General features: G+C 34.5%; 1 protein-coding gene across 2 annotated transcripts; it reads left to right on the forward strand.

Moving 5' to 3' along the window:
* Positions 1–1,074: 1,074 nt before the first annotated feature.
* Positions 1,075–22,301, forward strand: LOC135643520 (myosin-11-like). 2 transcript variants are annotated; one of them, XM_065160569.1, is made up of 40 exons: positions 1,075–1,213; positions 1,321–1,399; positions 1,914–2,042; positions 4,700–4,843; positions 4,938–5,083; positions 5,164–5,320; positions 5,428–5,486; positions 5,591–5,750; positions 5,882–6,031; positions 6,120–6,256; positions 6,346–6,492; positions 6,606–6,707; positions 6,807–6,864; positions 7,131–7,232; positions 8,942–8,979; positions 9,120–9,246; positions 9,324–9,494; positions 9,619–9,750; positions 9,858–9,967; positions 10,085–10,145; positions 10,521–10,698; positions 10,773–10,978; positions 11,100–11,219; positions 12,097–12,195; positions 12,404–12,625; positions 13,266–13,405; positions 14,872–14,983; positions 15,072–15,122; positions 15,230–15,313; positions 15,431–15,601; positions 15,684–15,839; positions 15,949–16,155; positions 16,346–16,489; positions 16,732–16,802; positions 16,881–16,980; positions 21,056–21,112; positions 21,515–21,571; positions 21,654–21,734; positions 21,807–21,889; positions 22,024–22,301. In XM_065160569.1, the coding sequence occupies exons 2-40, from the start codon at positions 1,385–1,387 to the stop codon at positions 22,145–22,147; spliced, it is 4,608 nt and encodes a 1,535-aa protein (XP_065016641.1). In that variant the 5' UTR covers positions 1,075–1,213; positions 1,321–1,384; the 3' UTR covers positions 22,148–22,301. The 2 variants fall into 2 exon arrangements, with proteins under 2 accessions (XP_065016641.1, XP_065016645.1); XM_065160573.1 differs by lacking the exons at positions 16,346–16,489; positions 16,732–16,802; positions 16,881–16,980; ... (3 more) ...; positions 21,807–21,889; positions 22,024–22,301 and having other exon boundaries at positions 15,957–16,150.
* Positions 22,302–22,438: the final 137 nt, after the last annotated feature.

Genomic DNA, 22,438 nt, shown 5'->3' on the forward strand with positions numbered 1-22,438 from the left:
CCACTGGAAAGACAGGTGTAAATAATGAAAATAAAAGTATATTTTATAAGAAAATGGTTAAGAAATTTTTATGATAGTTATGATCAGATAGTAATTATATATATATATATATATATATTATAAAAATCATGATGAATTTGAAAATAACTTGTTTGCACTTACTAATTTTAGTATATGCTATATACTTTTCTCCAAACATTAAAATCCTACAAGTATATATACTCTTGAAAATTCATCTGAAAATCCAAGTTAAGTATTAGTAATGGTGGACTAGCATTTTTTTAAATTTAAAAATAATTTACAAATAAGTTATCCTTAAGAATCTTATAATTATTATATACATTAGAATTTCTATTAGAAGTCAAATGAAAGTGAACTGACGAATGATTAACCCTTATGATCCAAGCTTGTCAAACAAATGCTTAAGTTAAGGTTAATAGTGGTATCATAAATCTAAGTTTTCACTGCTAATAATAGTATCTAACCTAGTGATAATTTTATGTTTTAATACCATTTATGATGATTCGCTCTTATGAAATAATTCTCATTAGGTTCGTCGAGTTTGAATCATTATCTCAAGATACCTAACTTGAAATTAACAATATAATACTAATCAAATTTTTATAAGTTAATCTTAGTTTTTTTTGCATAGTTTCGATATGAAACTAAATCGAAAGGTTATATTAATTAAAAAAATCTTGAAACTCAAGTTTTTTAAGGATATAAACCGAATTATAGAATGGAGGTATAAATACAAAATTATTTACTTCAGAGGGGTTTATATGCAAATTGTTCTTTCTAAGCCGTTGTGGCGGTTCGAAAGCATGACATGTTATAAAGCACCAAACCGATTTAGCGGTCCGTTTAATGTGTGTGTGTTAGAGAGGGAAGTGAGGGCAGAGGGAGCTCCGATGGAAATGGCGCAGGTGAAGGGAGGGAACGGCCACCACTCGCGGCCGCGGGTGACACGGGCCGTCTCGTGGCTCCCGTCGCGCAGCGTCTCCGAATGGCGAGGGTGCGCGCTAAATCGCCTTCGGTCCAAACACGTCCCGCTCCCCTTCCGCTCGTCTCGTCTCGGGGTTCCCCGCCCTGCTTCCTTCCGCCACATCCACATCCTCTTCAACTCCTCCATCGCCGTCGACGCTCTTCTTTTTCCCTTATTCTTGTTCATCCTCCCGAGGAGAGGCATATGGACGCGAACCAATCCAAAATGGTGCGGATCCCTTGCCCTTATATCCTCCTCGTCCATTTTGTATTTTTGGCTTACGTTCTTGGATCTCCGTCTTCATATTATGTTGTGTCTCTGTCCGTTATTCATAGGTACAAGTGTAATCGTGAAGTAGAAACAGAAACTACGGAGGCTTGACATTTCAGGAAGCTTGTGATGGCATCAGTACCAGTAAGTTAAAGATGAGAACACAATGGATATATAATTTAGATAACCACTAGAAGTATACAATTTTTTTGTAAATTTTAATGTAAGCATGAACGCTCAAGCGGAATTGATGCGCTTTCAAGCCTAAGTTCTGGTTACATTATGTTCTTCTTTGGGTCTCCTGGAGGGGAATCTAGTTTGCTTGGAGGTGTAATTAAGCGAAAATGAAATCCATAGTTTCGCAAGAAACTGCTAAATGGTTGGTGTGGTCCATATATTGAAAGGTGTAATCTGCATATTGATATGTAATTTTTTATCTTATGAATAGATTTATCAGTAACAACAACAAAAACATTCCATAGTGTCTCATTTATTTGGTGTTGGCCATTGGTTTGTTTTCCTGCTATTGAGATCTTATCGATGAATTTACGACGATAATTGTTTTTCACGTGGATGATTATGAAGATATAGCTAGTGCAACATTTCCTTTACAAAACTTTGAACATGATTATAATTTTATTTTTTCTAATTGCTGCAGGGAACTCCAGTTAATATAAGTATAGGTTCTCATGTATGGGTTGAAGATCCAACATCATCTTGGATTGATGGACAGGTCACTAAGATCACCGGTGAAAATGCTGAGGTCCAAGCTTCTAATGGGAAAACAGTAAGCTGACTGCTACTGCTGAAGTCCAGATCCATTCAAGCATTATTATTAGTAGATTTGTATAGACTTACTCATGAAATTCTATTCCGTCTGATTATTATGTAATCTGAAGGTTGATAGGTAAATATAATTTATGCCAAGATTAAACATGGATGGTTCATCAAGCACAGACTTCTGTAAATTCCAGCTCTCCACTTGTACAACATGACTTATTACTTCTTTCTGGACAAAATTTGGTAACCAACTCATAGATAGCCTCAAGCAAATTTGGTTTCAGAAGGACAAAAAGTTGTTCACATTCCTACTCATGAACTTATAAGTTCATGAGTTCCTATTGTTTTCTAAGTTCATGAGTTCATGAGTTCCTATTGTTTCCTACTCATGAACTTATAAGTTCATGAGTTCCTACTCATGAACTTATAAGTTCATGACAGAAGGACAAATTTGGTTTCAAAAAGAAAAACTTATAAGTTTTTCTTTTTGTTTTCTACCTTCTCTCCTCAATTTCCTATTATTTTGCAGTTTGGAAAATGTTTTTACTGTTAAAGCTTATTGTCACTACTACAAGTTCTTTTCAGATATAATTTTTTTAAGTTTATTTGATATTTTCTTCAAATTTGTGACTACAAATAGGATAGCAAATTTTAGTTCACCATTTTTGTCATCCAAGACTCTGATGATTTAATATATGGATATTACTTAGTTTAGGTCTATGCAATGATATGCTGAACAATCTACTGGTGCACCAATCGCATCTGTTTGGTGTGTCTTCTGTTTATTTATACCTTATTCTTGACTTCCCAAATTTTAGTTGCTAACATTTTTCATTCCATGTAGTGTAGCAATTGTGCTAAACTTAGGGCATATTATTCTCCCTTGAATATTTACAAACAGAATTTACTGCAGAAGACCATTGGGTTATGTTCTCCCCTATTCTCATTTTTTTTCATGATTATATTATTTCTTTAAAGGGTTACCATGTCCTTTCCTTACACTAGGTGATGCTTAGTGTGAGAACATTTGTTCTAATATGTTTTTTTATGAGTCTATTGGCCTGTAAAACTCTTATCATGTGTTTTTTTAATCAAGCCCAGCTGATGTTAATTCCATAATCCTTACTAGGTGCTAATTTATGATTTCCTTCTGTCCTTAATGGACATCTCGGTAGAAGTATTGGTTCAGGTTACCAGAACGGAAACGAAAAATGACTGGTTGAGGTTTGGGACTTTGGGTCACTATGTCACTGATCGAATCGGTGGGTCATTTGGTGGGACTGCATATTTAACAAAAAAATTTAAAAAAATATAAAATAATTCAAAGTTATATGTAGTCCAAAAAAAATCTAGAAATATCAAAATTAATAAAAAATGAACAATCTTGAACATAAATGAAAATAAAACCTTAGTTATATGTAATAACATAAGAAAATAACATCAGTCAATACTCAATACACTGTTCAAGAATATGAAATAAATAATTTATCTAGCATAATTGTCATGATAAGGATATAACATACACCATTAGTTGTGAAGTTGTCGAAGGAAGAAATGGATAGAAGGTGAGGAAAGACTAAGGAGAGGGATGAGCGAAGGAAGATGAGCCGAAGAGAGAAGAGTATGAAAGAGTGGAAATAGAAAAGCAATAAGAGAGAAATGAGAAGATGAGGGAGGGGCGGTCGATGGGAGAGAAAGCAGAAGAGTGATCTGATGAGAAAGAATTTTCTCTCCTTATCTTTAATTTAATTAACATAAATTCGTCTGGAATAAAAAAAAAATGTAATGGACAGTATTTAAGTATTATTTACTATACTACCAAATAATTTGTTCCTGGTGTTTTCGGCCCAACCACCTAGTCTGGTCCTATTATGATAGCTATGCATAGAAGGACTGGCAATTGAAAAAAAAAAGAGAGGTGGGATTGCCACTATGGAACCGTTGGTCATGTACATTCTAGAAGAATTATAAAGGATCCCAATCCATGACAAGCATGTCATATTTGGACTGCATCATGGAAAGAATTTAGGTCATTTCTCACCATTGAGGTGCAATTTATGAATAATCTTTCCGAGGAGAAAGTCCTTTGTGGTTTTGAGCTTCCTGTGATAAGCTCGAAGATTGATTTTTGTTGCCAAAGATCCTTGTAAATTACTGTTATCGAGCCACAATGTCTAGAATGTGTTTGTACATCTTCCATTTAACCTGAGATCCATGACATTGCCTGGGTTTTCGGTACGTACTTGCTGATATGTCTCCCTATGATCAGTATTGGAATCCATCAATAGGGTATTCTTGTTGATCTAATTTCCTGTGATAATTACATGTGGCTTCTTGAGGTCCTATGTTAAATATTCTTTTCACATTTGTTACTCTATATATTAATATAATAAAAATGATAATTGATCATAATTGGAAGAACACATGCAAACCAACACCAACTGATTCACTTGATCATGTCTATTTTCTCTCAATCTTGTAAAGTGCAATGCTAGTCTTTATCATTTATACTCAAATATCTAACTTAAAGATAGAAATAATATAGGTATATTTCACTCTTAATTTTCTTGATTCGTATGTTTAAATGCTAAATTAAATGGAGAATATACTTTATGAATCAAGATGTGTATACAGTGCTAATATGTATTTATTATGATTCACCAGGTTGTTACTAGTCTATCAAAAATATATCCCAAAGATATGGAAGCCCCACCTGGAGGGGTTGATGACATGACAAAACTCTCTTATCTGCATGAGCCTGGTTTACTGCAGAACTTGTCAACCAGATACCAACTGAATGAAATTTATGTAAGCTGTACCTTGTTTATCATCCAATTTACTTTTCAGTACATATGCTCCTTTTTTATTTTATGTTTTAATCTGATATGTATATTCTTGGCAGACTTACACAGGAAATATTCTAATTGCCATAAATCCATTTCAAAGGTTGCCCCATCTATATGATTCTCACATGATGATACAATATAAAGGAGCTCGATTGGGTGAGCTAAGTCCTCATGTGTTTGCAGTGGCAGATGTGGCATACAGGTTTAATTTATTGCTTTTGTGTACTAGATTCATAATCCTACAAAATCATAAGTTTGTTCCTAGCTATGTATATGAAACAGGGCAATGATAAATGAGGAGAAAAGTAATTCCATTTTGGTTAGCGGTGAAAGTGGTGCGGGTAAAACTGAGACAACAAAGATGCTTATGCGTTATCTTGCTTATTTGGGTGGACGGGCTGCTACTGAAGGACGAACTGTAGAGCAACAAGTACTTGAAGTAAGTTGATGATCTCTGATAATTAGTAAGCACAGTTCAACTAGAACTTCTGTAGTAGTCTATTTATGATCTGTTTCTGAGGGGTAGATAAGTGATTGTTTTTCCAGTCAAACCCAGTTCTTGAAGCATTTGGAAATGCAAAAACTGTCAGAAATAACAACTCCAGGTAATGCATTAAGAGGTTTTGATGTCAAATAAAATATTATTTTGTGACATGCTATTATCTTCATGAGCATCTGTATTGATCCATATGTTTTACAACAAATGCAGTCGTTTTGGCAAGTTTGTTGAGATCCAATTTGATAGGCAAGGTAGAATATCAGGTGCTGCCATCCGGACATATCTTCTTGAGAGGTCCCGAGTTTGCCAGGTTTCTGATCCGGAGCGTAACTACCACTGCTTTTACCTTCTATGTGCAGCACCAACAGAGGTGTCTTTTTTGTAATAATTATTTATTTACTATGTAATTTATGTATTATGATGCTTAATGGTGAAACATCTTTTTTGATCTTAAGTTTACTTCCCAAGTATTACAGTAACTAATTTTGCATCTCATTCCAGGTGGTTGAAAAGTACAAGTTATCAAAACCAAATTCATTTCATTATCTTAACCAATCAAATTGCTATGAGTTGGTTGGTGTGAGTGATGCCCATGACTATTTAGCCACCAGGAGGGCTATGGATATAGTTGGAATTAGTGCACAGGAACAGGTAAATATTGATTTTTTAAAATGTAACTGCTATTGCATCTGTGACTAAAGCAATATTGTGAAATTCATCTTTTGGATCCTTTTCCCAGGATGCAATTTTTAGGGTTGTTGCAGCCATTCTTCATCTTGGAAATATTGATTTTGCCAAGGGACAAGATATAGATTCATCAGTTTTGAAAGATGACAAATCTAAGTTCCATCTGAAGATGACCGCTGAGCTTCTTATGTGAAGTCCAAATTCTAAATGCACTTGTTCTTGTTGCTTTAGATGCTACTATTTCAAAGTCGTTGAAATAAGAATGTATGATATTTCAGGTGTGATTCTGCAGCTCTGGAAGATGCACTGTGTAAGCGTGTGATGATCACACCTGAAGAAGTTATTAAGAGACCACTTGATCCTCGTGCTGCAACCATTAGTAGGGATGGCTTAGCTAAGACAATATATTCTCGCTTGTTTGACTGGTAAAGAACTGTGATTACTCAATCTCATACTACTTTAAACTTTCTTGAACCATTAATGAAAATGATGAGTCTTGAAGAATTTGATATTATACTTTATTTCATTTAATTTACAGGATTGTTGATAAAATAAATGTCTCAATTGGACAAGATCCAAATTCTAAGTCACTGATTGGGGTCCTTGACATTTACGGTTTTGAAAGTTTTAAGACAAACAGGTAAAATAACAAAAAGGAACTTTATTAAGCAAGTGGCAGTAATAAGTTCTTTTTATCCCTAATGTGATCCTATTCTATATTTACCTTTTTTTTTTGCAGCTTTGAGCAGTTTTGTATTAACTTCACAAATGAGAAACTACAGCAGCATTTCAATCAGGTAAACTCTTCGCATATGGTAAATTCATTCTTGTCTTTGTTGATTAAAAAAAATTCAGTAGATGTAATATGTAATGCCCAATATTTCAAGGTTGGTACAACTCGTCTTTTCAGCATGGGAAATTAAATATGAAACTTCTTTTTTTCTCTATTAGTAGTTTTAATAGCAGGTAGAGAGTTTTATTTGATAAAGGAAAATGAAAACAAAGGTAAGTACTTGAGGTGGTTCTTTAACAACTGAACTGGATTGCAACTTGTTCTTTTCAGCATGTTTTCAAGATGGAGCAGGAAGAGTACACAAAAGAGGAGATAGATTGGAGCTATATTGAATTTGTTGATAATCAAGATGTCCTGGATCTTATTGAGAAGGTTTTCTCATTTCTCTTTTACTTGCACATGATCCATGAATGTTAGTTTTGTTTTTTATGGAAATTTTTCTGGAGATGTTAATCTATATCCATCATTCACATGTTTGTGTGGCACGTATGTACTGTATATGTGTGCTAATGTCTGGTAATGTCCAGATCTTGATCAATTATGTTCTAAAAATGGGGCATGGTGTCTTTCATAGTGGTTTTAAGTCTAAGTTTCATGCAGTGCATATGATGGTGGTATCTTGTGGAATCGGAGTGATGTTGAATTGTTGATGCATTAGCACCACAATTGCTGATATTGTGGGATGCTATGATGTACCCTAAGCTGACCACTTTCAACCTTATCTCTGTTTGCAGCTCAAATTAAGACTGGTCCCACTCTTAGGTAGCATTAACAGAACAGTCAAATTCTAAATGGAAACATCAAAATGAGTTCTCATATTTGTTAACAATTAGTACAAATAGTGACTTGATGCTTGTAATTCTAGAATGGTCAGAACAAAATTATATTTGTTCTGTTCGATAACCAGCATGCAAAAAAGTAAAATGTACTTAAGAACTTTAGATTGACCCTACAGGTGTGAAAATTTGCTCTAACATAAGTAGCATAACTGTGTTTAACAAAATGATGTTCTATCTTTCTCTTGAGCACAGTAAACATGTGCACTGGATGGTGTTGTGGTATTACATCTTGATGGAAGGAGGGGTTGGTCTATTGTTTTGCATGAAGTAAATAAATAGTTTAGTTGTTTGCCTTGGCTTATTTTGTTACGCTACATCTTAAGTACTTTTGAATATTAATCAATATATGCCTTATTGGATAATGCAACAAATGTGTTTTTTAACATCTTCCCTGATTACAGTAGTATCCTGGTGTCACTTTTTGCAAATGGTGGCCTTTTAAATTAGTAAAGCAACCTTTGTGCATTTTGTTGGTACTAATGTTAAATTAAAGATGATCTATATTCATGATGTTATCAAGAAGAGGAAAATGAGTTCTAGTTCCCAGTAGTTTCTGTTTGGAAAGAATAATGACAACGATTTTGTTATACATTGTTGCACATTTTTCGCTTTATGTGTATTTATATATTACGTAGATGCATAACATGCTCCTTGGCATGGCAACCCCCAACAATAGGATTCCCTCCGAGATTCTCAATCATCCAGCTATATGGATGGGAGCAGATATTTTACACTAATGAATTTCTATGTATCTATTTGTGCAAAGAATTGCAATGGTCATGTCATGAATCTAAAACATGGCTTGAATGGGACTCAGCAAAATTAGGGTTTTCCTAATGAAATTCATATTTATCTTTTTATTTATTAGCATCTTTCACCAATTCTGTTGAATGGATCCCATGTTTGCTACAATTGTACTACATGTTATGATTGATTAACTACCAACCAATGTTCCAGAAAACATTGGTGCATTATTCTTTCATGTTCATGTTACTTCCCGTAGTATTTCTCCATATTTATTTAAATTTCTTAGTTCATTGATAATTCACATGACCTTCTCCTCTGCTTGTTGCTTCTTATGTTATAGTATTTCTCCTTATTCAATTCAATAGATAACTCATATGATCTTTTTGTCCTTTGCAACTGATGAAGATCATAACTTTTATGCAAAATGGTTAGATATTTGTAGCATTGAATGGAACATGCATGTTATGAAACTTAGGTTGCTATTTTCTATTGCAGAAACCTGGAGGTATCATCGCACTCCTTGATGAAGCATGGTAAACTTTAGTTTTCTTTTCTCTTCTGTCTAGTTCTTTTCTAGATTTGTTTTTCATTTTTTCCTTTTTCTCGGGAGAGAAATTTTTTACATTTTTTGCAATGTACAACCTTATGATGTTAATCATTCTTGTATCAACAGTATGTTTCCAAAATCAACACATGAAACCTTTGCGCAAAAGCTTTACCAGACATTTAAAACACACAAGCGCTTCATCAAGCCCAAGCTTTCTCGTACTGATTTTTCGATAAGCCATTATGCTGGAGAGGTTAGATAGCTTGATTTAGCTGAAAAACAGCTATAAGCATTGAGACTAATTTCAGTGCATTTGTTTTCTGCTATTAGGTTTTATATCAATCTGATCAGTTCCTGGACAAAAATAAGGATTATGTTGTGGCAGAACACCAAGATTTGTTGAGTGCTTCAAAATGCTCATTTGTTTCAGGCCTTTTTCCTCCTCTGCCTGAGGAGACATCCAAGACTTCAAAATTTTCATCCATTGGTTCTCGATTTAAGGTGTATACTTATCTTCCTCTTTTTCTATAAAAGCTAGATTTTTTTCTTTCTAGAGAATAATTTGGGGCCTTTTGTTTTCTTTTGTAAAATATGCATCTCACTCTAGATTAAAATTTTGCTGCAGCAACAACTACAGGCATTGATGGAGACATTAAATTCCACAGAACCCCATTACATTAGATGTGTGAAGCCGAACAATCTTCTAAAACCTGCCATTTTTGAGAATGTCAATGTTATGCAACAATTACGCTGTGGCGTGAGTACTTTTTGGACATTTTGATTGTTTCTGACTAAAGATGTTATTTTATATTAACTGTTTTAAAATTTAAATAATCATTTTTATTTCTTTTGGGGTGTCATTAGGGTGTTCTTGAGGCTATCAGAATTAGTTGTGCTGGATATCCTACTCGTCGCATATTCTATGAATTTTTACATCGTTTTGGTGTTCTTGCCCCAGAAGTTTTAGAGGGAAAGTAAGTTCAAGTGTCCTTCATTATGATGTTCTGCATATGGTTTTGTTAGATATATATTGCATTCCATGACTTTGATTGTATGAGGAGCTTTTGTTTTTGCTTTGCATTCTTGAACAGCTACGATGAAAAGATAGCTTGCAGGAAGATTCTGGAAAAGACGGGGTTGGCAGGTTTTCAGGTATTTCCTGAACCATGTTCATCATCATAACATTTTGCATGGTTAAATCACTGTTATCTTGAGTTGCCATGTGTATAGATGATCTCTGTATTATAATTTTAGCCATCTATCACTACTGCTAGCTTAAGTGCTTAACTAAAAATCTAAAATTGTCCCTATTAATTTACATGACAAAGCCACTTTCCTTTGAATGAGTTTGTGTCATGAAAAATCTGCTTGCACTACTTTGTTTATTATTGTTTCCTGGTAGCAATTTATCTGTTGCCTTTGTTTTGAATTTGTTGATCATTCATTGACATGTATTTTTCATGTCTTGACCATGTATCTATTTGTTGTAAAATTCATGTAGTTTTAAACTGCTTCCTGATTTTACAGATAGGCAAATCAAAAGTTTTTCTTAGAGCTGGTCAGATGGCAGAGTTAGATGCTCGACGAGCTGAAGTGCTTAACAGCGCTGCAAAAACTATTCAAAATCAAATACGAACACATATTTTGCGGAAACAATTTATTGCTTTGCGGAAGGCTACCATATATGTGCAGTCATTATGGAGAAGTGTGTTTAACTCATTTCAATATAAGCTGTGTAATCTTTGGTTTTATACTCATCAAACATCTTTTTGTTCATAGGGAGACTGGCTTTTAAGTTGTATGAAGGCATGAGAAGGGAAAATGCTGCAATAAAGGTTCAGAAAAATTTGCGTCGTTACAAGGCTAAGAAGGCTTACACACGATTGAGATTGTCAGTTCTTGTCCTGCAAGCTGGTTTCAGATTTTTGGCTGCTCGGAATGAGTTTAGGTTTAGGAAGCAAACTAAGGCAGCAACTGTTATTCAGGTTGATTAGTTTTCCTTGTTGTCGAATTAATGAATAATTTGTTATTTTGTTCACTGTTGTACATTCTCGAAGACTTCAAATCCTCTATGTATATTCTTATCTTCTTGTTTGCTATTTGCAGGCTAAATGGCGTTGTTATAGAGCTTATTCATACCATAAGAAGCTAAAGAGGGCATCACTTGTCAGCCAATGCAGATGGAGGGGAAGGGTTGCAAGGAGAGAGCTTAGGAAGCTCAAATTGGTACGTACTTTTATAATGTACCACTATCTAGACAGGTTGAGGGTTTAGGCATGGGGTTCAGAGCTGTTGATTGAGTGATCAAGCAAGAGAGATAGAGAGAGAAAGGCAGACCTATTAATAAAGGATTTTTATATAAAAAGTCATAAACTGAAGCGAGACCACCCAAAATGGGCTAGTCTGCAGCCCCATTCTCCGTTGGACTGTTATGCACCTCCCTGTTCACTTTGGTCCGAGCATTTTTTTCAAACATGGTTTTAAGGTGTTTTTGCATGTTTTCCTTTCAACGCATTCTTCTTCGTTTCACTATTTATACCCCTGCAGCACATGGGCTTTGTCTGCCAGTTATCTCCTAAAGTTAAATGAAATATTAGTTTAAATTTAATACATAAAATGCTACCTCCTAGATTACCACAATAAATTGCACCTTTGTACCACTGCCATATACATTTATAGTTTTTTTTCCATGAAAGAGAAATTATATTACTTTAAGAAATGATGACAACCAATGGTTAGCTCATCAGATTACAAAAGGGAACTCTCACTAGCACAAAAGTGTTGAAAACAATAACGCCATATACATTATAGTTACTCTCTCTAGTTGGGTATTGCCAATAGCAGAATGAAATAAACAAGCTACATAAACCTGATGTCCTCTTATTTACTTTGGACTATCAGAGAGTAGTTTTAAGTTTTAATTTGAGATTTTGATGTTTGACTAACTGCTGCGAAATGTTGCATATGTGTGTGTATATATATGTATGTATATGTATATCAGTATGTGTGTGTGTGTGTGTATATATGTATATATATGAGTTGCTTATGGTCCTTGATAAACTTGTCATATTTAATTCATATGGATTTGATTTGTTTGATTCAGGCTGCACGAGAAACAGGTGCTCTCAAGGAAGCGAAGGATAAGCTTGAAAAGACAGTGGAAGAACTTACATGGCGTTTGCAATTAGAAAAGCGTTTGCGGGTAAGTTTTGGACATTTTATAATGATTATCTTTATGGTTAGATGTGCTGGTGCCTGGTGCTGATCTACAGTGAATAAACATGAAAGAAATTTAAGGCAGTCACATTCAAAATTTGATTTTATCATTACATCTATCAATTGTACACACACTGTTGCATTAACATATATTACTAAGGTAACAGGGCTAACTTAAGTTTTAATGGATACAGACAGACTTAGAGGAAGCTAAAGGACAAGAGATAACAAAGTTACAAAGCTCTTTGCAAGCAATGCAAAGTAAAGTGGATGAGACAACAGCAATGCTTGTCAAGGAACGAGAGGCTGCAAAAAAGGCTATTGAAGATGCACCTCCTGTTATCGAAGAAAATACTGTTCTTGTTCAAGATACTGAGAAGATTGATTCCTTGACGGATGAAGTGGAGAACTTGAAGGTGTTGGTCTTCATACAATTGGACATGTATTCACAATATTAGTAAATACATTTATATATTTTTTCGATATTGCTGAAACATACTGGGTATGCAGTTTCTTTAATGGTTATGATATAAGATATCATTTTAAAGTAAGCTTAATTCTTTCCCCTCTTTACTACTATCACTTCATCAACTGCAGGTGGCAACATTAGAAAGTTGATTCCATGGTAGAATGTAAATGGGGTTTACTTACATATGAATGAGAGCTTTACCAACATGAAAACTGAAAAGCATGCTTAAATAGCTAAGTACTTAGGCATCTTCTCTTTTGTGTGCAAATTGAATGCATTTGTATGCATCAAAGATTGATATTGAGTTTAATATGGATCAATAAGATTTCGTTAATTGTATATAATTTTATGGTCATCAAATTAATTAAAATTTGGTGGCATTTGCTTGCACTATAGTTCTGCTTACTTTAGAAAAGAAGGTTTCTATTGATGCAAATGATTCTGTGGGCAAGCTTTGATTCTTTTTCTTTTATACATGTCGCATATAATCTGTGAATTTTTTATCTGTTTATATATTAGAAAGTGCCTTCTATCAATATGAAGATCTTGGCTTATTTCATTGTTTTCTTGTTTTCTGCCCCTTTTAGGCCTCATTACAATCAGAAAAACAACGAGCTGATGATGCTGAAAACAGATTTAATGAAGCACAAACAACTAGTGAAGAAAGACAGAGGAAGTTACATGAATCAGAAGGAAAATTACATCAACTTCAGGAATCTTTACACAGGTTTTACTTTTTTCATTGTCTTACTCTTATGTTAAACACATTGGGAAAAATTCCATTTTATTTGAGATATAAATATGGACGGATGTCAAAATAGAGCTATCATGTAGATGTGACGATGCTTGCTGAATACGGACATCTGTTTGTCGTGAGCCATCAACTATCCTTTTTTTTAGAAACTTGATCGACATTGCTCATAGGTCAAATTTTCCTGGTCAGGGTGACTTGGAAAAAAGTTATTGTTTCTGGAATTGATCTGGCAGATCTTGGAACTGATTTATGCCCGAGAGGTGAATGATACCAGACTGTTGTTAGTTTTCTGGAGTAGGTCATTATTTATACAATTACAATTCTAGACAGTGGATGATATTTACATTACTTGAAGGAAGGAGACTGTAGATAGAGCAACTTAGGTTGCATACTTTTGCAGCTCAATGATTGGATAGTCAAATTTGAATCTAGAAAACAGATTTTGAGTTGACCGATACTCAGGCAACTATGAACTTTGTTCGTTACTGTGATCTGTACTTTATAATTTGCATAGCACCTCAACAGGAGATGTTTCAGGCGATATTGCCAAGGAATCTTTCTTGCAGCACTCACTCTTGATCAATAACTTATGTCAAAATCATTGATGTTATTAGAAAACTGGAATATGGTCTTGCAGATCAATTTCAGATATAAGTTTCTTTTTTTTGAAAAATAAACTTGTATTACTTCAAGAATGTCATATACAATTTGAACCAAGCTCTTCCGAGCTTAGTAGAGAACCCAACACAGTAGGCCATCTGTCTCGCCAGATTTGGTGAGTATTTACATTATTTTCATAGGTGGCCTACCAATGCACACACCTAATACTTTCCCTATATACATGTGATATGGTCGAGAATTTATTCATTAGCATGTATAAGAAGTAATCAGTTCGATGTTATCTTATTCTTCCATTACAGGTTAAATCCTCTTCCCAAATTAAATAAACCTTTCGGCACTGCATACTCACTTTCTTTTGAATTTAAGCACAGTCCTCTGGTCTCAAACAAATGCTCCATTGATACTTGAGCACATGAGAAAAATATTTTTGGCGCAAGATGCAACTTGGTGCATCAATTTTTAGCGAAATCCAGTTAAGGTTGCTCTCTAACTTTTGTTCACGAGGACTGATGAATTGAAATTCTTCAGGTAACATGTGATAGTTAGGAATGTTCTAGGGTTGTCTCACTTATAAAGGTTGTGCACAAGAGTTCTGAAAGACTCCAAGAGGAATAGAGACATTTAAGACAAATCAGGAGAACTTTTATACTTGTAACTTTTCCTTATGTCATAACCTGAAGTGATGTTAAATGACACAGTTGAGGATTGTGAAAATGCTTTGTATGACATTTTGCATATTTAAGGTTCATTTTGCAACGAATATTAGTACTAGAAAATGCCATTTTTCAGATACCTTAATTATATTCTTTCTTAACTAGGCTTGAAGAAAAGCTGGCAAACCTAGAGTCCGAAAATAAAGTACTTCGTCAGCAGGCTGTATCCATGGCACCCAATAAATTGTTATCAGGACGTTCTAAATCAACTCTGCAGGTGAATGTAACAAAGTTTTGGTACTGGATTCTAAAATGGCACTAATATTAATCTAGACTAAACCCCCTTTTTTATGATTGGTTGACAGAGGAGCTCCGAAAATGGTCTTGTTATTAACAGCGAGACCAGAACAATAGCAGTAAGATGAACCGATGCAGCTTCTTTTGTTTTTCAATTTTGGATACTTTATACATTAAAAACTTCAACTTGATATTTTCTCAACTAATATTGATTTGTGTGATTTAGGATCCACTTAGTGCATCATTCAACATGAGGGAGAATTCTGAAGTAGATGATAAGCCACAGAAATCTCTCAATGAGAAACAGCAGGTTAAATATCTGACTTAAACTTCTATTTATCTTCTTTCCTGCAAAGTTGGTGCTCCACATGTTGATATTTGAGTGAATTCTGGCACTCCCATATTGACTTGTCAACTCTTATTACAGGAAAACCAGGACTTATTGATTAGGTGTATTGCACAAGACCTAGGATTTGCAGGAAGCAGACCTGTTGCTGCCTGTATTACTTATAAATGCCTTCTACAATGGCGATCTTTTGAAGTTGAGCGAACAAGTGTGTTTGATCGAATTATTCAAACAATTGGTCATGCTATTGAGGTTTGAACTAATCCCTTGTTACTACTATCATTTTTTGTACTTGATGAGCTTCACAATGGATATTATTCATTGTATGTTGAAGACCCAGGATAATAATGAGGTCTTGGCCTATTGGCTTTCCAATGCTTCAACTTTATTGTTGCTACTTCAACGGACACTGAAAGCAAGTGGCGCAGCAGGAATGGCACCACAACGCCGTCGGTCATCATCTGCTACTCTTTTTGGCAGGATGACTCAAGTATGGGAATGTCTTAATTGTTGTTAAGATGCTTTTCACCATCGCCATCTTTTAAGTTTGTGCTTGGGGGAAAAACCTAGCAGTGATATTCTACAAATTTTATTCTTAGAGTTTCAGGGGTACACCGCAAGGTGTGAACCTTTCTTTTGTGAATGGAAGCTTGACTGGTGGAGTAGATAAATTGCGCCAAGTTGAAGCAAAGTACCCTGCTTTACTATTCAAACAACAACTTACTGCATATGTAGAAAAAATATATGGAATGATCAGGGATAATTTGAAGAAGGAGATATCTCCCTTGCTTGGTTTGTGCATTCAGGTATGCCTTGCTTGTTTGTGCTCTAAAACTAGGCTAATAAGGTTTCATGTCATGTTGCTGTCTTGCTGGTATTATTTACATAATATTTTACAATTTTGACCATCAAGTTTCTCTTTAGCTAAGGTAGCATCTACATGGCATGCTTGATCATTAGCATGTTAGGGTTCATTTTTGTACATGGATGATGCAGGCCCCACGAACATCAAGAGCTAGTCTAGTCAAAGGATCTTCTCGCTCACCAGGACATGCTCCTGCACAGCAAGCTTTGATTGCCCACTGGCAAGGGATTGTTAAAAGTCTTGACAGTTTCTTGAACACATTGAAAGCAAATCACGTCAGTTTTTTTTTCTACACAGTACTGAGTTATTTATTTATCTTTTTCTTTCTTGAGATAGTATTCTTGAATTATTGTTGGTCTTGGTTACAAATTATGATCAGGTTAGAGAATTCAATACAATTTTTCCCAAAATTTGTCAGAATCGTTCCAGTCCCATTTTCCCTGCATATTTCATTTATTTGCTGAAAATATAATTATTTATCCTATAACTTCTTATTTGTGATTTCTTGTATAATTAGGTGCCTCCATTCTTAGTTCGGAAGGTGTTCACACAGATATTTTCCTTCATAAATGTACAACTATTTAACAGGTACACTTTTTAGACTACACCAGTCTCTGCTATTATTGTAATAAGAATTGTCATTAATGGGCTCTCATTTCTTCACAGTCTTTTATTGAGGAGAGAATGTTGCTCATTTAGCAACGGTGAATATGTTAAAGCAGGATTAGCTGAACTAGAACATTGGTGCTACAAAGCAACAGATGAGGTAGTTATCTTCGTTCCAGTATATTTTTTTAAGAGCTGCTTATACCAGGACAAGGAAGTTGGTCTGAATTTTATCAGTAGCATTGGTTTTTATCTTGGTTTGATTACTCTACTGTTTTTCTTCTATTTGGTAAAATTAATATTATAAATTATATAATAGTACATGAAAGTAGGTATTGATTACTTGTTATATCATTTCATTCCTTAACTACTTTTCTCAGAATAGCCTGCAATTGATAAAAATATAAGATATAAGCTTAGATATATAAGTTGAGAAATATACAAAAGAAAATAAATTATATAATAATACATGAAAGTAGGTATTGAATACTTGTTATATCAGTTCATTCCTTAACGAACTGCATTTCTCAGAATAGCCTGCAATTGATAAAAAATATAAGATATAAACTTAGATATATAAGTTGAGAAATATACAAAAGAAAAACAATTTAAAAAAGCAAGGGTATGAGATCTTAGTTGACGTGCTTTCATCATATTAGCAACTAGCAACTAGTAAGTTAGCATCAATTCTTATGCTAATTTCTATTTGTAAGAAGTAAATGTCAAAACCTATTGACAGCAGTGAAATAAAAGTTTATTATCTACTCATTTGTTAAAACTCTTGTTTGTATCCTTCCATTTCCTTGTCTAATCTACATGATAGAATAACACAAGAAGATCTATCCTCCTCTTGCTCCAGAAATCTTAGGAAGACTTAATAAGATGCCATTCTTATTTTTATGAATTAGTAGAATAGGGTTCAGTCATTGGCTTGAGCTACATGGACCATCAGCTGCTCATGGGTCCGAATACTCTGTGAAACTATATGCCATTTAATATTTTTTAGTGTTTTCGCCCAATTCCTTCTAGTATCGTCCAGATTGGCATCGTAGTGGATCAACTTATAATCCTTTTGGGACCACTACCATCTTTATTGGACATATGAACCATAAGTTCCTTAAGTTTATCTAAAGCTGTTACTGCTTAAAAAATATGATAAGTGCAATTATTTCTTATTCTATATTGCCTAGTAAAACCTCTCATTCATCTCAAAGTTGTCTTCTTAACATTACTTATTACAGAACATCCTTAAATTTATTTGCTGCTTACCTTTTAACCCAAGGTTTTGATTCAGTCACCAATGTTAGAAGCAAGGTTTATGAAACCAGATAGTATTTACTGATATGACCATGAATTGGTACATGAACCACCATTTTTCGATGCTATTCGACCGGTCCTATTGCTTGGGTATGTTAACCTCTCTTGGAATACCACCCAGTTTAATTGTTAAGACGGGTACTAAGTGGTAGGACAACTTCAACTGTCTTTTTGCCTTTTTTTTCTCCCTTTCTTTCTCTCTTTCATACGATCCTTCTCCCCTCCTTCCTATTGCTTCACTGCTGCTTCCTTGTTCATCTCCAACCAATTCGTCTATTCCTCTGCCTCCTCTTTTCTTCCTCTTTCTCTCTGGTCCGAATGGTATGCCATTCTTTATTGGTATGTACTGGTCCGGCTTTTGGCTGGTATCAGTAACCAATGAGATTTTAAATATTGGTTAGAATTACCTCCTCACCTAGCTGTCTTGTGCTAACCTTTTTTCAATTCATTAATCCTTTCTTGTAAAATATATTTCTTGTTGTCACTAAAACTCTATTTTGCATAGTTAGTGTCTTAACACTTCTTTAATATATAACACAAACTATGAGACCACATTAATATGCGTTAGTTACTCCAACAGCACTATAAACTCTCAAATTTGGTGAGGTAAGCTTCATTTGCCAAGTTTCTACGTAACTTCTGCTATTTCAACATTTAGGACAATTTACTCCACAAATAGAATAAACTTTGAGACCTCATGAATATATGCACTACTTAATCCAACAACACTATAAAGCTCTTGGATTTGGTGAGACAAGCTTCATTTGCCAAGGTTCTACTATAACTTCCACTGTTTGGAATTGCTTGCGATCTGTATTTTGTTGGTTCAATCTTTCGAATACCCTTTTATATAGGAGAACTATGTTTTCTATGATCAATTCATACCAAACTAATTTCCTTTCATTCATGTAGCTGACATCTATAGCAATGGCGCACTGTATTTGATTTGTGACTTAAGCTTATATTAAGTTTACCTAAACCTTAGTTTTCTTCTTTCTAAAAGATTTTTACAACCTGAGACAGCTTATTATGATCAGGAGTTAACGATTGTGCCTTTGCTTCTCGCTGTCCCAGTGTTCTAAATGCAGCCTATTCAGTCACATGGGCAGCCCATGCAACCTATGAGCCTCAACATGCAGTATATACACATGCAGCTTCCTACATCTATGCAGCCACTTGTGCTGCCAATATATATATATATATGAAAATTCCAGCTGGCATAATGTAACAGCTTATCCAGCTCATACATCTAAGTGGCTGCTTTTGCAGGTTTTATATAAATGAAAGCGTGGCTGCATGTACCTGTGATCTGCATAGCATGAACCCAAGATTGGAAATTGAATTATGTTTCCTCTATCTTGCTACTATTTCAGTTTTATGTAGTATTAATAGTGTAAAAAATAAATTTAAGATTGATCTTGTAACTCTTCACTTAAATAAATTAGAATAGTAATATTGCCCCTTCAGTTTTTATTTGACAGTTGCTCATACTTATCCGCTTATTTTTGCATATTTGTTTGTTTGTCCTTGATTATACTTCATTAGCATTCTAACATGTATGACATTTATTGGCATATGTAGCTACATACTGCATATGCTTTATATAGAATGCCTTGACTACCTAAATATTGATATTGCTTCTTGTAACATTGTTCCATCCTCTTTCTTAAGTTGACTTCTTGACTACTTTTGTTTGTTTGTTTGTTCGTGTGCACCTGCATCACGTGAATGCTTCGTAGACTGCATTGACCATCTGGTTGATATTCCTTTATATAACATTGTTCCATTCTATTTCTTAAGGTGACTTCTTGACCGCTTTGGTGTTGTTTGTTGGAATCTCAATAACTGTGTTTTCAGTTTATGCCTCTCCATAGAGAAAGAAGGGAAGCTTCATTTGAATGTGGATTTTTACCTATAGAATTGTTCCTAGGTTTATTTTACTGAATCTCCTTTAAATTGCAGAATGAAATTTCATGTCCAAATATGATCTCTTGGTTTTTCTCTCCTCTTTCTTACAAAAATTTCAGCCATTAGATTATCTCTCAGAGGAAAATAGATTAATGCATAAGAATGAAAAGCTTGTAAGCGTCAAACTTTTGATCAAGTAATTAGCTGTTTGTAAATGAGTTATGCTTTCCTAGGTCTTGGAAGAAACCTACTGACTTTCTCACCATTTTGATCATAGTTATTAGAATCAGACCTGTCAGTCAAGTTTCAGATCAATGGGTCATTGGTTGAACCGGTGGGCCAATTGATCCTTCTGTAAAATTACTATATATAATATTGAAAATAAAATATAATTATATATAATATTGGAAATATAAAACATATGTAGATATTATTGTAAAATAACTTTTATGATATAATGAAAGAGGACGATAAGGACGAAGTAAACACATTCAGTGAATGAGAGAATAATGAATTTAATATAGTTTTCTTCTTTTATCCTTATAATTAGGAGTTAAAATGTCCTTGGGAATATTCAAATATCTTTGATAATAAATAAATACTTGAGGGTATTTTAGCCTTTTTAAAGCTCTAGCATAGCAGATTGGACTGGCTGGTCTGATCCAGGATCTATAACTATGAACTTTGACATATGAAAATATTTCATTGAGATTATATCTTTTAAATATTCTTTGATATTCTGTTTATGATCATAGATAATCAAACGCTTAAAACAGATGTGAGCGATGCAATGTTTTAATCATCAAACTTGTGTGTGAATTTTTGATGCCAACTATGTTGTTGTCCTTATTTTTTGAGGAGCTTAATAAGAAACAATTTGTATCATGAAACACATCATGGTCTAGAGGCCATATCGATATTGCTTTATGTTGTTTCAGAGTTACAATGAGGTTACCCCATTGATGATGGCTTGTTAATTTTTCCAAGAATTATTTGTTTTCTGATTGCAGTATGCAGGTTCAGCATGGGATGAACTAAAGCATATAAGACAGGCTATTGGATTCCTGGTAATGATTGTCCTCTTCATTTTCTTATAGTGTATGTCACATTGAAGAACCAGGACAGCTGCTTCATCATCCACAACATAATCCTTATTTTAGAGGAAGTTTGTATGCCTAATTTGACCAGAGTGGCCAATATAAATATTGGCCTACCCCAGCTTCTTTGTGAATTTTTTGACTAGTTAAATATTCTTGTATTCATAGACTATTCAGTAGAGGTTGTGCATCTTAAGTTGACCAGGTTAGCAGGTTATTCTAGAACCTTAACACATAACAATGCACCTTGTTTTTTGTCCACCTTGTAAATAGATTGAAAACTGTGTTAAAGGTTGACAACAAACCGAAGTACCTCTTTCCAGTTTGAGAGTTTAAAGTTAAAACTGATGACATGAACTATGGCATATTCAGGTGATCCACCAAAAGCCAAAGAAGACCTTGGACGAAATTAGCCATGACCTTTGTCCAGTGAGTGAAAGTTTCTGATATTTCCTCAAACCTTTCTCCCTGATGTCTTATTGATAATCCAGCAAACTTCCTACATTTGCAGGTACTTAGTGTGCAACAGTTATATCGGATAAGTACAATGTACTGGGATGACAAATATGGTACACATAGTGTGTCCCCTGAGGTAAAAATTCATGGTGGATTCATTCATAAGAAATGGTTCAAGCTATGACCATAAGTTGTGACAATTCATTAGGTTATATCGAATATGAGGGTGCTGATGACTGAAGATTCGAACAATCCAGTGAGCAACTCATTCTTATTGGATGATGACTCGAGGTAAAACATTATGTTTACTCCATAACATGTTAGCTTAATTTATGCTTCAAAAGAAAAAAAGCAAAGTGCCCATCGCTTTATGATCTTCAATTATTATTACTCCATCTGCTCATTCTACCCTGTTGAATATGCAGCATACCATTTTCAGTTGATGACATATCAAAGTCGATGGAACCAATTGATATATCTGATATCGAACCCCCTCCACTCATTCGGGAGAACTCAGGTTTCATGTTCTTGTTGCCACGCTCCGACTAAGAGTCTAAGCCAGTTAATTATTCTTCTCCAGTGGATCAGGGATGGTTTGAGTTTCATGCAAGTGGGGTTCTGATAGTCAACATATTCGACACTTGAAAGATCCGCATCCTCCCCTTAGGTTTAGTGCATTCTCGTGCATTCAGTTTGAAACCAATAGGAATCAAGACTGAAATCTACAATGAAGAATAGGAGCAAGCCTCTCTCTCTCTCTCTCTCTCTCGTGGGGCATTTTGTATGGCTCTCTTGGTTGTATGCCTGTATATTTAATCACGATATAGAACAAATCTGTTT

Source organism: Musa acuminata, chromosome BXJ1-4 (assembly GCF_036884655.1).
Source record: "Musa acuminata AAA Group cultivar baxijiao chromosome BXJ1-4, Cavendish_Baxijiao_AAA, whole genome shotgun sequence".
Lineage (NCBI taxonomy): Eukaryota > Viridiplantae > Streptophyta > Magnoliopsida > Zingiberales > Musaceae > Musa > Musa acuminata.